The sequence below is a fragment of the Mesoplodon bidens genome, assembly GCF_964165515.1.
Source record: "Mesoplodon bidens genome assembly, chromosome: 6".
NCBI lineage: Eukaryota > Metazoa > Chordata > Mammalia > Artiodactyla > Ziphiidae > Mesoplodon > Mesoplodon bidens.
Window position 1 is genome coordinate 30,937,204 of NC_138162.1, and position 15,338 is coordinate 30,952,541.

The 15,338-nt window shown below is 40.8% G+C and overlaps 1 protein-coding gene across 1 annotated transcript in view; it reads left to right on the forward strand.

Moving 5' to 3' along the window:
* SLC44A1 (solute carrier family 44 member 1) overlaps positions 1 to 8,157 on the forward strand; it is a 207,384-nt gene extending 199,227 nt beyond the window's left edge. The window contains exon 16 of the mRNA XM_081238425.1: positions 7,946 to 8,157. Within this exon, the coding sequence (XP_081094551.1) occupies positions 7,946 to 7,960 (15 nt within the window). The 3' untranslated portion in view covers positions 7,961 to 8,157. The remainder of the gene's footprint in view (positions 1 to 7,945) is intronic.
* The last annotated feature ends 7,181 nt before the right edge of the window (positions 8,158 to 15,338 follow it).

Sequence of the window (15,338 nt, forward strand, 5' to 3'; positions counted from 1 at the left end):
AAATATTTTCTCCTATTCTGAGGGTTGTCTTTTCGTCTTGTTTATGGTTTCCTTTGCTCTGCAAAAGCTTTTAAGTTTCATTAGGTCCCATTTGTTTATTTTGTTTTTATTTCCATTTCTCTAGGAGGTGGGTCAAAAAAGGATCTTGCTGTGATTTATGTCATAGAGTGTTCTGCCTACGTTTTCCTCTAAGAGTTTGATAGTATCTGGCCTTATATTTGGGTCTTTAATCCATTTTCAGCTTATTTTTGTGTATGGTGTTAGGGAGTGTTCTAATTTCATTCTTTTACATGGGGATGTCCAGTTTTCCCAGCACCACTTATTGAAGAGGCTTTTTCTTTTCTCCATTGTAAATTCTTGCCTCCTTTATCAAAAACAAGGTGACCATGTCTGTGGGTTTATCTCTGGGCTTTCTATCTTGTTCCACTGATCTCTATTTCTGTTTTTGTGCCAGTGCCATACTGTCTTGATTACTGTAGCTTTGTAGTATTGTCAGAAGTCTGGGAGCCTGAGTCCTCCAGGTTCATTTTTCTTTCTCAAGATTGCTTTGGCTATTTGGGGTGTTTTGTGTTTCCATACAAATTGTGAAATTTTTTGTTCTAGTTCTGTGAAAAATGCCAGTGGTAGTTTGATAGGGATTGCACTGAATCTCTGGATTGCTTTGGGTAGTATAGGCATTTTCACAATGTTGATTCTTCCAATGCAAGGACGTGGTATAAATCTCCATCTGTTTGTATCATCTTTAATTTCTTTCATCAGTGTCTTATAATATTCTGCATATAGGTCTTTTGTCTCCTTAGGTAGGTTTATTCCTAGGTATTATATTCTTTTTGTTGCAGTGGTAAATGGGAGTGTTTCCTTAATTTCTCTTTCAGATTTTTCATCACTAGTGTATAGGAATGCAAGAGATTTCTGTGCATTAATTTTGTATACTGGTACTTTACCAAATTCATTGATTAACTCTAGTAGTCTTCTGGTAGCATCTTTAGGATTCTTTACGTATAGTATCATGTCATCTGCAAACAGTGACAGCTTTACTTCTTTTCTGATTTGGATTCCTTTCTTTGATTACTGAGGCTAAAACTTCCAAAACTATGTTGAATAATAGTGGTGAGAGTTGACAACCTTGTCTTGTTCCTGATCTTAGTGGAAATGCTTTCAGTTTTTCACCATTGAGAATGATGCTGGCTGTGGGTATGTCATATATGGCCTTTTTTATGTTGAGGTAAGTTCCCTCTATCCCTACTTTCTGGAGGGTTTTTTATCATAAATGGGTGTTGAATTGTGTAGAAAGCTTTTTCTGTATCTATTGAGATGATCATATAGCTTTTCTCCTTCAGTTTGTTAATATGGTGTATCACATTGATTGATTTGCCTATATTGAAGAATCCTTGCATTCCTGGAATAAACCCCACTTGATCATGGTGTATGATCCTTTTAATGTGCTGTTGGATTCTGTTTGCTAGTATTTTGTTGAGGATTTTTGCATCTATGTTCATCAGTGATATTGGCCTGTAGTTTTCTTTCTTTGTGATTTTTTTTGTCAGGGCGATCATGGCCTCATAGAATGAGTTGGGGAGTGTTTCTCCTTCTGCTATATTTTGGAGGAATTTGAGATGGATAGGTGTTAGCTCTTCTCTAAATGTTTGATAGAATTTGCCTGTGAAGGCATCTGGTCCTGGGCTTTTTTTGTTGGAAGATTTTTAATCACAGTCTCAATTTCAGTGCTTGTGATTGGTCTATTCATATTTTCTATTTCTTCCTGGTTCAGTCTGGGAAGGTTGTGCATTTCTAAGAATTTGTCCATTTCTTCCAGGTTGTCCATTTTATTGGCATATAGTTGCTTGTAGTAATCTCTCATGATCCTTTGTATTTCTGCAGTGTCAGTTGTTACTTCTCCTTTTTCATTTCAAATTCTATTGATTTGAGTCTTCTCCCTTGTTTTCTTGATGAGTCTGGCTAATGGTTTGTTAGTTTTGTTTATCTTCTCAAAGAATCAGCTTTTAGTTTTATTGGTCTTTGCTATTGTTTCCTTCATTTCTTTTTCATTTATTTCTGATGTGATATTTATGATTTCTTTCCTTCTGCTAACTTTGGGGCTTTTCTGATCTTCTTTCTCTAATTGCTTTAGATGTAAGGTTAGGTTGTTTATTTGTGATGTTTCTTGTTTCTTGAGGTAGGATTGTATTGCTATAAACTTCCCACTTAGAACTGCTTTTGCTGCATCCCATAGGTTTTGGGTCATCATGTTTTCATTGTCATTTGTTTCTCGGTATTTTTTGATTTCCTCTTTGATTTCTTCAGTGATTTTCAGTTATTAAGTTCTTCAGTTTTTAAGTTCTTCAATTATTAAGTAGTGTATTGTTTAGCCTCCATGTGTTTGTATTTTTTACAGATTTTTTCGTGTAACTGATATCTAGTCTTATAGCATTGTGGTCAGAAAAGATACTTGATAAAATTTCAATTTTCTTAAATTTACCAAGTCTTGATTTGTGACCCAAGATATGATCTATCCTGGAGAATGTTCCATGAGCACTTGAGAAGGAAGTGTATTCTGTTGTTTTTGGATGGAATGTTCTATAAATATCAATTAAGTCCATCTCGTTTAATGTATCATTTAAAACTTGTGTTTCCTTATTTATTTTCATTTTGGATGATATGTCCATTGGTGAAAGTGGGGTGTTAAAGTCCCCTACTATGATTGTGTTGCTGTCGATTTCCCCTTTTATGGCTGTTAGTATTTGCCTTATGTATTGAGGTGCTCCTATGTTGGGTGCATAAATATTTACAATTGTTATATCTTCTTCTTGGATTGATCCTGTGATCATTATGTAGTATCCTCTTTGTCTCTTGTAATAGTCTTTATTTTGAAGTCTATTTTATCTGATATGAGAATTGCTACTCCAGCTTTCTGTTGATTTCCATTTGCATGGAATATCTTTTTCCATCCCCTCATTTTCAGTCCGTATGTGTCCCTAGGTCTGAAGTGGGTAGCTTGTAGACAGCATATATATGGGTCTTGTTTTTGTATCCATTCAGCCAGTCTATGTCTTTTGGTTGGAGCATTTAATCCATTTACATTTAAGGTAATTATCGATATGTATGTTCCTATTACCATTTTCTTAATTGTTTTGGGTTTGTTATTGTAGGTATTTTCCTTCTCTTGTGTTTCCTGCCTAGAGAAGTTCCTTTAGCATTTGTTGTAAAGCTGGTTTGGTGGCTCTGAATTCTCTTAGCTTTTGCTTGTCTGTAAAGGTTTTAATTTCTCCATCGAATCTGAATGAGATCCTTGCTGGGTAGAGTAATCTTGGCTGTAGATTCTTCCCTTTCATCACTTTAAATATGTCCTGCCACTCCCTTCTGGCTTGCAGAGTTTCTGCTGAAAGATCAGCTGTTAACTTTATGGGGATTCCCTTGTATGTTATTTGTTTTTTTTTCCCTTGCTGCTTATAATATTTTTTCTTTGTATTTAATTTTTCATAGATTGATTAATATGTGTCTTGGCATGTTTTCTCCTTGGATTTATCCTTTATGGGACTCTCTGTGCTTCCTGGACTTGACTGACTCTTTCCTTTCCCATATTAAGGAAGTTTTCAACTATAATCTGTTCAAGTATTTTCTCAGTCCCTTTCTTTTTCTCTTCTTCTTCTGGGACCCCTATAATTCGAATGTTGGTGCGTTTAACGTTGTCCCAGAGATCTCTGAGACTGTCCTCAATTCTTTTCATTCTTTTGTCTTTATTCTGCTCTGCAGTAGATATTTCCACTACTTTATCTTCCAGGTCACTTATCCGTTCTTCTGCCTCAGTTATTCTGCTATTGATCCCTTCTAGAGAATTTTAAATTTCATTTATTGTGTTGTTCACCATTGTTTGTTTTCTCTTTAGTTCTTCTAAGTCCTTGTGAAACGTTTCTTGTATTTTCTCCATTGTATTTCCAAGATTTTGGATCATCTTTTTTCTTTTTTTTTTTTTTGCATTACGCGGGCCTCTCACTGTTGTGGCCTCTCCCGTTGCGGAGCACAGGCTCCGGACGCGCAGGCCCAGCGGCCATGGCTCATGGGCTTCATTGCTTTGCGGCATGTAGGATCTTCCCGGACTGGGGCACGAACCCATGTCCCCTGCATCGGCAGGTGGAGTCTCAACCACTGCACCACCAGGGAAGCCCGCAAGAACACTTTTTAAAAAATTACTAAATTAAGATACATAATAGAGAAGAGTGTATTCATTAAAAAGTGTGGTTATTTAAAAGAGGAAGATTCAGGGAAAAGAGGTTGGGGGAGGAACAGAGGGCGGGAGAGAGGGAGAGAAAGAGAGCAGGGAAGGCGGAGAAACATTATACATAGAAAAAGGATCAAGAATCAGAACAACATTGGCTTTCTCAAGAGAGCACTGAGAGCTAAAAGAAAATGAAAAGACAATTTCAAAATTCAGAGGGAAAATGATTTCCACTGTAGAACTCTATAATCTATACAAACTATGACATAAATGTGAGGATAGAATAAAGACATTTCAAATACACAAGGGATTTACATGGAATCATACCAATCATCATCAAAGAAAACTGATCACTCAATGTTTTCTACATAAAAAAGAGAAAATAATCATAATAAACTTTTTATTTCATGGAGGTAGAGTGAGAAAAATTAACAAGTCAAACGAAGGCATGATGAAATTTGAAAAATAATAATTTATGAGTAAAAATTTGAAACCAGTTGAATTTGCTTTTTATTCAACAAATATGTACTGAGTGTCTACTTTTTGCCAGCATTGTTTTAAATGCTGAGGGTACAGAGGGGACAAAACCAGAAGTCTTTGCCCTCATAGAGCACATTAGGGAAAAATTTAAATAATAATTATACATCTGCTTAATGAAATGTTATGTAACCATTGAAAAATTACATGAATACCAGAAGCACAGCAAATGTGTATAAAATAATGCAAGGTGAAAGGAACGCAGGCTGTGGACAAAGACAAAAGGGAAGTCATAAACCTGAAAACAAGTATGTGAGGATGGCAGAAGTACAAATTTTTCTTTTTTCAAAATTCCCTTTAATCTTATATTACGTTTTTTAACAGACAAGGAAACATCAAAAAATTTTTTTAATAAAAGTGATAAAAATCCTATGTTGCCTATTTAAAATTCTATGCCAAGTATTTCATTTGGAAAACATTGTTGTTACTTTTCAAATATTTTTGTTATCTGAAATCTTTATAGCTATTAGCCCGTAGCAGGATGCTAAAGGATACTGTACTTAAATTCAGGTGCCATCTAAGAAATTTTTCTAGGAAGTGGTATTATCTCTCTTCCTTAAGAGAGAGAATGGGAAATTACCCACTCCTGATGGCAAAAACATGGCCACTTGGTTAAATGTTATCATGAACTTTTTCTTTCTACTCCAGCTATGCAGAGAAAGATGAGGGTGTTGGAAAGAATGCAGATCCAGTGTCAAATCGGTGGCTAGAAAGAGTGATTAAACATTGTCTGTCAATTAGCTCCATGAGCTAATGAGCTCTGTGAGTGCGGTAGGTAGACTCCCTATAACTGAATGAGAGAAAAGTCTCTGCCTGTTTAAGGGCAGTTGATACTATAGTTTTCCATACAGGACACAAGTATTCCTGGCCCATGCGGGAATAATACAGTGGTGATGTTTCTGAGGTACTTTCCACAGGTGGTAATGAAAGCCCATTTTACCACCATGTGTTTGTGTCAAACAAGAGATTTCAGGAATCTCCATGTGAGTTACTGTGTAGAGAATTCCTTTATATTGTATAGGAAGCAAAGCTTTCTTGGACCAGCTAATTAGATGTAGTCTTGGACATGAAATCTGAGAAGACTGTTCTGGGTTCCCAAGGGATCTGACACAGAGAAAACTCAGGATAAACGTTCTAATCACGCCTAGGGATGAGTTAGATGCTGTGAGTTTTTTCATGTTCAAGGGTAGTAGGAAAGATATTGCATCAAAGTGTCATATAAAATCTTATTCAGTTAGACTATACATTTTGTTTACATTTGGCTTTTAAAATAATATTCTAAAATTTAAAAATAGGAGGAAAGCTAACTGTAATGTGGTCTCCTGGATGGAATCATGGAATAGAAAAGGACATTAGGGGAAATTAATGACATACGAATAAAGTATGGAGTTTAGTTAATAACTATGTACCAGTGTGGCTCCACTAATTGTGACAAAGGTACCATAGTGATGTAAGATGTTAAAAATAGGGGAAACCGGGTGTGGAGAATATGGAAACTCTTTATCTTAGCAACTTTTCTGTAAACGTAAATCTATTCTAAAATTTAAGTTTATTTAAATTAAAAAATATATAGGAGGAAATAACTGTTATCTCAATTTCAGACAAATCACAATTTTGGCATAAGCCTAGTGCTCAGGCCACATGACTGCAGCTAAGCATCAACCACTATTGGGTATCAGTTGAATCCCAGGTTCTGTTATGTTCAGCAACAGGGAAAAAAGTTGAAACTGCAAATCAAAATACATAAAAATCAGAAAATATGGGACTGATAAGACAGCAAAGTTTAGATTTGGGTTGTGGAAAATAGGAAGCCATTGTAATTTCCTGAGTGAGGAGGTGATGTAGTGAGAGTGACCGTTGAGGGATTTATTCTGTGAGCAGTTTGCAAAATGGGTCGAAGTTGGAGAGAAGTTGAGGCGGGGGGATCAGCAAAGAGGCGACAACTGGCATGGGAAACAAAAATCTTAAGACTAAAGCCCTAAAATGGAGCTTATGGCAAAGGTTTCAAGCAATGTTATTCTTAATGCCACATACAAGCTGTTTTAGGCACCTGGGGACAAGCAGAGCCTACTGTGGAGACAGCTGTATCAGACGATCTTAGTTTGCCTGGTTCCATTAGATATTTGAGTCATAGAACCACTTTCCTTGTTCCAGGTCCAGGCTCTCCTGGTGTCTTGTCAAGACTATACCTTGTCACCTCTGCTTGTCCTATAGCGGCCCAGTGCTTGTTTGATAGTCAAACTTGAGTCAATGCTTCTTTTTATTTTTAACCCATCCTAATGGGTTTTTAAAAACTTATCTGGAAATGATTTCAAACTTACAGAAAAGCTGTAAGAATAAGAATGGTACACTGAATACCATAGACTCTTGTTACACCTATTGTTAAACATTTCTCCCTCTATCTCTCTCTGTCTCTCTCTATATATATATACATATATATATATATGCACATCTAGTATTTTTTAACTACTTGAGAACAATTTGCATACAGCATGGCCTTTTAGTCCTAACTACTTCATTGTATATTTCCTAAGAGTTAGGATATTCTGTTCCTTGAATTGAACTGAACTACGGGACACCCATCATCCTGGTCTGACCTCTCCCACCACTGAGTCATGGGAGTGAAAAATCCAAGTTTTATTTGAATTTTGGGTTTGGGTCTTTGACTGTACCACAGAATCAGATTTTTCAGATTAGTTTTGAATTTGATTCATTATGTGTTTGACTCAGTTGTTCAGCTATTCTGAAAACATCTTTGTGAATGAGTAATACTGATACCAAATAATGGCAAACACTAACCTAGTATTCATTACAAAGTGTCAGGCACTGTTCTAAGCACTGTCTACTTAGTAATGCATTTAATCCTCACAAAAACCTTAAAGGAACTTACCATGATTATCTTCATTTTATAATGGGGAAATGTAGGCATAGAAGTTGAATAACTTGCCCAGAAACGAACAACTGATAAGGGGGCAAAATCAGGATGAACCCAGTCTCTCAGATCTCTTTCTTGTCTGTTAACCTAAGTCTGTGTGTGTGTGTGTGTGTGTGTGTGTGTGTTTAGCCTTCTTACATTTCACAGTGTCTTCTCTAAAGATGATCCCACACTATTTCTTGTTATTGATTGCTTCTCATTGTGTCGTGTTCCCCTAGGAGAGATGCATTCATTTTCTTGTTGTGTTTATTTTTCAGTTGAGGGGAAGGTGACTGGTCCCATGAGCCCAGAAGAATGAACTCAGAGGAGGCTGTTTACACGAGGTTCTCCCGCTCACCAGCTGTTGAGAGTCTGTGGATGAAGAGCAGGATCTTATTACTTCCATGGAAGCCTGGGACCATGTTCCCAACCACCAACCCACCAAGAGGATTTGGTACAGTGGGGCTGCCTAATAAATGATTCATCAGAAGCATTTGATACAAATGTGTCTTGCGGCAGCCTCTTCAAATTTAGTGTTGCCTTCTTATCTAGCCTTGCGTGTGTTTTATGATCCCACTGCCTCTCACTCCACTGCCAGTACTGATCTGAAGGCTGGATCCACAATGGAATTCTCTTCGTGCAGGCTGGGTCTGTCCTGTTTGACAGCTATTTATAGAGCCAGTGTGGGTTAGTAACTATTTATTGAGTGCCAGTTCCATGCCAGTTGTTAGGCTGGGTGCTTTACAAACATTTAATCCTCACAAAAACCCTGTGAGGTTGAACCTATTATCTCCATTTTGCCCATGAGCAAATGGAGGCTCAGAGAGGTTGTGCACTGTGTATAAGGTCACACAGTTGGCAGAGTCAGGGCTCAAATTGAGATGAAATCCAAAGCCCCTCCACTTTAACACGCTGCTTTGCCCATCACTGCTCCAGAGATCACTAGCCCACCATATCATCACTGGCATTCCTCTCATAAATAGAGGTGGGGATGGCAGTGTATGTGATGGGAAGTGTCTGAAAGGGAGGGTCAGGGAGCTTTAGAGGCACTGAAAAATCACAGAATTATTCTCTAAGAAAAATAACACAACGCTCTTTTAGATCAGAAGTTGATAAACTGTGGCCTATGAGTCAAATCAGCCCCCAGCCTCTTTCTGTAAGTTAAGTTTTATGGGAGCACAGCCACACCCAGTCCTTTATGTACTGCCTAAGGCTGCTTCCTCTCCATAATGGCAGAGTTGCATAGCTGTGACAGAGGCTATATGGCTCTCAAAGCCTAAAATATTGACTCTCTGGGCCTTTCTAGAAAAAGTTTGCTGACACCTGTTTTGGATGACTTAGGAAGAGAACCCATAATTTTTTTTAAGGCCAATTAATTATTTTTTTCATTTGACTGAGAAAACAACTTAAAGATTCGTACTGCTAAGGCCGTCGCTGGTGGTGGTGGAGTGGGGCACGGGGGTGGGGCTGTAGGGATCCAACCAGCGGAGGTTAAGGGACAGGGAGGAGAAGGGGGAAGTCTGGGACTCTGGGTCCCCACTCAGCTCCTCCCCCCAGACGCATCCCACTCATGTCCTTCCGATTTCCCCTGGCAAATCAAGTCTCCTAAAACAACTCTGCTCATAAACTTGTAAGTGGCTTCCCACTTACAAAATGCTCAAATTCCAACACCCCAGCTGGGAATTTAGAGACCAAAACAATCTGACCCTTATGAATCTCTCTCTCCACCCGTCTTATTCTTTTTTTTTTAATCATGAGGAAGTCACGCAAAGTTTGGGTTTATATTTCAAAGCTAGGGCTTCCCTGGTGGCGCAGTGGTTGAGAGTCCGCCTGCCGATGCAGGAGACACGGGTTCGTGCCCCGGGTACGCGAAGATCCCACGTGCCGCGGAGCGGCTGGGCCCGTGAGCCATGGCCGCTGAGCCTGCGCGTCCGGAGCCTGTGCTCCGCAACGGGAGGGGCCACAACAGTGAGAGGCCCGCGTACTAAAATAATAATAATAATAATAATTTTTTTAAAAAGCCAATGTACTTGTCTTTGATTCACTTTTATGTAAGCAGAAAAGTAAACATACAATAGTTGTAGGCGATAATAGGAAACCAGGCTGAGCTTTCTCATATATGATGTATTGATTCTTCACCTAAGCTAAAAGTTATATAAACAGGGACTTCCCTGGCAGTCCAGTGGTTAAGACTCCGTGTTTCCACTGCAGGGGACTCAGGTTCGATCCCTGGTGGGGGAACTAGGATCCCACATGCCCAGCAGCGCAAGAAAAACAAAGTTAGAAACAAAAAAGTTTATAAATGTTTCAGTTACTTTTCTACAGAAGTCACTCTCCAATTGTGTTTACAAAAAAACTATTCCAGCTAAGGTTTTTGTTTTGTTTTTAAATTGTATTATCATAAGCTCTCTCCCACGTTGCTGTTATAAATGTTTCAGTTACTTTTCTACAGAAGTCACTCTCCAATTGTGTTTAGAAAAAGACTATTCCAGCTAAGGTTTTTGTTTTGTTTTTAAATTGTATTATCATAAGCTCTCTCCTACGTTGCTGTGTATTTTTCATAAAGATAATTTTTCAAGGCTGAGAATATTTCATCTCCTATATGTTCTAGAATTTTCCTAATACTGCCCGGGTATTTGGGCATTAAAGGTTGCTGTTTTCATTTGTTTCAACTCCTATCTCCATTGCCTCTAGTTATTCTTCTCCTTCTTTTTCACCTTTGCTCAGGCTGTTTTCTTGGCTTGGGAAGGATCCTATTGTCCTTTCCCGTCTGCTTAAGTCCTGTCCCCTTCCCCCTTCAATCTCTGATTGCTAGGAGAGAGTTCAGATTGACCTTTAGAATGAGGGACGGATTTCAAGAGACTCACTTCCCTAGAAGGTGCTGACATGGTACCCTCTGAACTTGACTGCAATGGCACTGCAGTATCAAAGGGCTCAGAAACCATTATTTCCTGGTGCTGTACTCCAGAATGGTTTATTTTAGAAAAGAATAATAGATAGCGGACATATGCTATGTACTTTCCATATGTCAGGCATTATTGTAAGCACTGTGTATACATTGTCATTTATCTTCCCGACAACGCTTTCAAGTGGGTCCTGTTAATACTCTCATTGTACAAATAAGAATATTGAGGTACAGAGAGGTTAAGAAATCACCCAAGGCCACACCACTGATAAGTGGGAGACTTGGCATTTGAATTCAGACAGTCTGGTGTCAGAGTCCTGGAGCTTAGCCAGTGAAATAGAAGTGCCATCAACTCACAACGGCCCTTTCTCTCCCTAGTCTCAACCACGCAGTCTCAATCGGGCCCATACCATCTTCAGAGTAAATGCAGAGGGAGAGGGGCTGCTAAGCAATGTTCTTACTAGGAACAGTGAGCCTGTTCCTCTGTGTTGGAGAGGCCTGGCTGGGGGCCAGCTCAAGAGGCAGATAAATTTGCTGTGTCCTTGGTCATTCTCTGAACATGATGAATCCAGGGGCATTTCCAGAGCCAAGGTAGGATGTGATGGAAACACCTGTGTCTTCCAGACCTCACTTATCTCAGTGTCCCAGGGGCCTAGCATAAAGCAGGCCATCATTCATGGAGAAGGGATTGTGACATAGCAACATCATAATGGCTACAGTTTAGTTAACTGCCCCTCTCACGCTCTCTCCCAGGAAAGAGTGGGACCTCTTGTGATGGATCTTATGAGAATGAGGGTGGGGAGAAGAGATTCAGAGTGCATTCCAAAGGTGAGTACAATTGCAAAGCTGAGTCAGAAAGGGAATGCATAGTAACTGGCCTCTAGTTTGAAGAATGAGAGAACCTCAGGGTTTGGAAAGATGTTAAAGGTTATCTCTGCCAGTTATTTTCCAGTGCCTGATCCCCCTAAGACAGCTCTGACAAGGAAATGCCCAGCCCTCTGTCTGGATACCTCCACTGATGGAGACCTTCCAACCAAACAAAAATCCATTCCAGTTCGGTATGGTTCTCTTAGAAAATTGGACTTTTTGTTGAGTGGAGATCTATCTTCCTGTAGCTTCCACCAAATCAGGTCTAACTCTATCTGTGGGAGGCTAGAGGACAAGCCAGATTCCTCCTCCACACAACAGCCCTAGAGAGATTTGAAGTCTAAATGACTGTGTCCTCCCGGAGTTTTTCCTCTCCAGGCTACATACTCAGAGGTGCTTTACTTGTGTCTCTTCTCACATGGTTTCCAGGCCCTTTGTCAGATTTGTGTCCACTGACTGCTTCCCGCTTTGCTTAGAGCTCTCCAAGTATGGAGCTAGAGCACAGGCTCATGTCAGACCAGAACCATCCCTTCCCTCCTATGAGAACTTCTAGGATCAGAAATTAGTACTCCAAGTTCCAAGGGGTTCCAGGGATTTTGGGTGAATTTATTTTTGGTCAGAAAAAAAAAAGAATGAGTTAGATTTCTGTGGTTGGGAAGAGATGATAATAGATAATATTTTTTGAATGCTTATTACATGCCAGACACTGTGCTTAACACTTAATATGAATTCTCTCATTTAATCCACTCAACCACCCTTACAGGTGGTACTGTTATGATGCCCATTTCACAGCTGAAGAAACTGAGGCTTAGAGAAGCTCAGGGTTTTCTGAGGCTATGTGGTGTATGTCAAGACTCAGGCCAGATATTAACAGGGAGCAATGGGTGAAGATTTGGCTTCAACAAAGAGCAGCATCTGGCCAGTGGTTATGCTTCAGAAAAGCCAAGTATGACAGTGAAAACTGGTTAGGGGTGAGAATAGGACTTCTAAGACCCCAGAGATCAAGGAGCAGAAAGCCATGCCATGGTGGCACAGAAGGATATGATGTACAAGGCAGTAATAACAGTAACCGCTACCATTTGTTAAATGTGTCTAAATCAGGCATTTTGCACACATAATCTCCTTTAATCCTCACAACAACCCTAACTAGGAATTACTACCACTATGATCGCTATGTTACAGATAAGGAAATTGAGGCTTATTGAGGTTAAATGACTCACTGAAGGCTAAGCAGCAGTGGCAGGATTAAAATTCAGATAGCTGGGGCTTCCCTGGTGGCCCAGTGGTTGGGAGTCCGCCTGCCGATGCAGCGGACATGGGTTCGTGCCCTGGTCCAGGAGAATCCCACATGCCGAGGAGCGGCTGGGCCCGTGAGCCATGGCCGCTGAGCCTGCGCGTCCAGAGCTTGTGCTCCGCAGCGTGAGAGGCCACGGCAGTGAGAGGCCCGCGTACCACAAAAAAAAAAAAAAAAAAAAAAATTCAGATGGCTGACTCCAGGGCAATGGCCCTATACTGACTCCCAAAGGGAAAGACTGTCGGCAAGAAACTTAAGGGAAGAAATTTTCTCTCCCAAGAGATCGGGGGTCCCAGAACTTACGAGGGAACTCAGGGCTGCAGGCGATGCCTGCAAGAGAGAACAGGAAACCTGGTTCTGGAAGAGACAATTTTGCCAGACTCTTTAAATCAGCAGTGCCAAGCCTGAGGCTATCCTAAGTTGGGATTTAGTCAGAAAGGTGGTCCTGAAGGCTGAGGAACCTCATTCAAATAAATATCTATGACCAGATATGCTATCTCAGAATCAGAAACCTGTGTTAAAAGTCATCTGTTTTTGTGCTTCTGTAGTTCCCTTTTTCCTTTTTTAAACAATTTGCTTTCTCTAAGTTCAATGGCGATCAAACTTTAGTGTGCATCAGAATCACCTGGAGGACTTGGTAAAAACATTGATTACTGTACCCCCCTCCCACACCCCGGAGATTCTGATTTAGTAGGTCTGGGGATGAAGCCTGAGAATTTGTACTACTAACGAGTTACCAGGTGCTGCTGATTCAGCTGGTCTGGGGATTACATTTGAGAACAAGGGCTTTGGTTTATTAGAAAAGCTACTTTTGAAAATTTCTAAACTGACTCGGCTGTGAAGAGGCAAAGGACTTGCCCATAGGCCAGAAGCAGCGGGAGTGGGTCGGGCAGCAGACTTAGTGCCCAGCTAGGTGAGTGCCTGCTGTATGGGATGGGGAAGACAGAAGTCACAGCTAGAAGAGACTAGCTGTTTACAGATGAGAATGAGGGAAACCAGAAGGCCCGGGAAGCTGGGCAGGGAGCCAGACTGGCCAAAGGAGACAGAGATCTGGCGAGAGCAGAAGTCACTCTTGTCAAAAGCTGCAGGTTCTTGGCTGGGCTGCAGGGAAAGAACTAGGGGAGCGGGGAGGCAAGGGGCCAGGAGTGAGCTCCTGGGATGTGGCCTGGGACAGAATCTGGAGATCGTATTTCAGCTGTTGACTCACTGTCTCCAAAGCCTCTTTCTGCCTCCTTCAGGGGTTAAGCTCATCAGTCAGAGTGCCCAGGAGTTACCCTCTGACAGTAGTGAGGTAAAGTCCTTGCAGCAAGAGAACTGGAGACAGTGCTAAATGCTGTTTCTTCTTCACTGGGTCGTACAGTGGCAGGCAGGTGCAGGGCTGGGGAGCTCACAGTAGGGTGGTTTGACTTCTGATGTTCTCCAGTCCCTAGGCTGCATTTCTCCCTCATGGGAAACTGACTCAGCTGCAGTGCGCGTGTACTGCGGAGAATGGCCTGCGTGGCTGCAGCGGCAGGCTAGTCGCTGAGTGCCTGGCTGCTCTCATCTCTCCTCATGGAACTGGGGCAGCTTGGAGAGGAGGCTCCTTTCCCTTGATACCAAGAAAAGGAGCATCTCTCTGCAAGACTGCATGGCACTCCTTTCAGATGCAGGAGCAAAATTGTGCACATGGGCCCTGGACCCTGGCCTTCAAAAACAACCCACCCAGCCTGAACTAGTTTTTCCTTTTGTTCCCTTCAACCCATTTCTTGTACATGTCTGTCCAGTTTAAAAAGGATTTATTGAATGCATTCTAGATGGCAGGCCCTGTGCTGGTGATACAGATATGGGTAAAAGAAATTTCGACCCACAAGTATAGTCGGGGAGATCCATCTACAGAGATAATTACAGCCTTGTAGGATAAATGCTGTTTCTTAAACATAGAGACCATGCCCTCTCAGGACCTTTGTATTTGCTGTTTCTTCTGTCTAGAATGCTCTTCTCCAGATGTTTGTATCGTTATTCTCTCACTCTCAGGAGTGACCTGAGAGAGGCCTTCCCCGACTCTCCTACCGAACATGAAGCCCCACACAATTCTCTGAGTCTATTTATCCCATGTAATTTTTCCCTGTAAAATGTCTAAACTCTTTACATTATATATATATATATATATATATATGTATGTATATATGTATATAAAATGCCTTGTCACTGCCGATTCTCAGTCCGTGGCATTGGTACCTAATAGGTACTCAATATATTTTTCCCTTTTGTTCATTCACCATAAGTGATTGCCCAGTTGAACTTTCTGAACCTCTCCAGTCATCAAAGTGGAAAATGAGGCCTGTCCACTTGGGGAAGAACATTTTGAATCGTACCTTCCCAAGCTTTCTAGTCTCTATTGTTCCCTCAGTCCAGACTGAGCAGGTTCTAGCTTCCCACCAATAACTATAATTACTGAGCATTAACTATGTACTGGGCACTTCCAATACGTTATTTAATCTTCATAATGCTCTGCGAAGTCAGAATTATTTCTTATTTTACCAAAGATGAAACAGGCTCTGGGAGAGTAGTTGCTCAAAGTCACAGCGAGCAAGTTTCCCAGGGGGCTCTCTGGTAAAGGTCTACC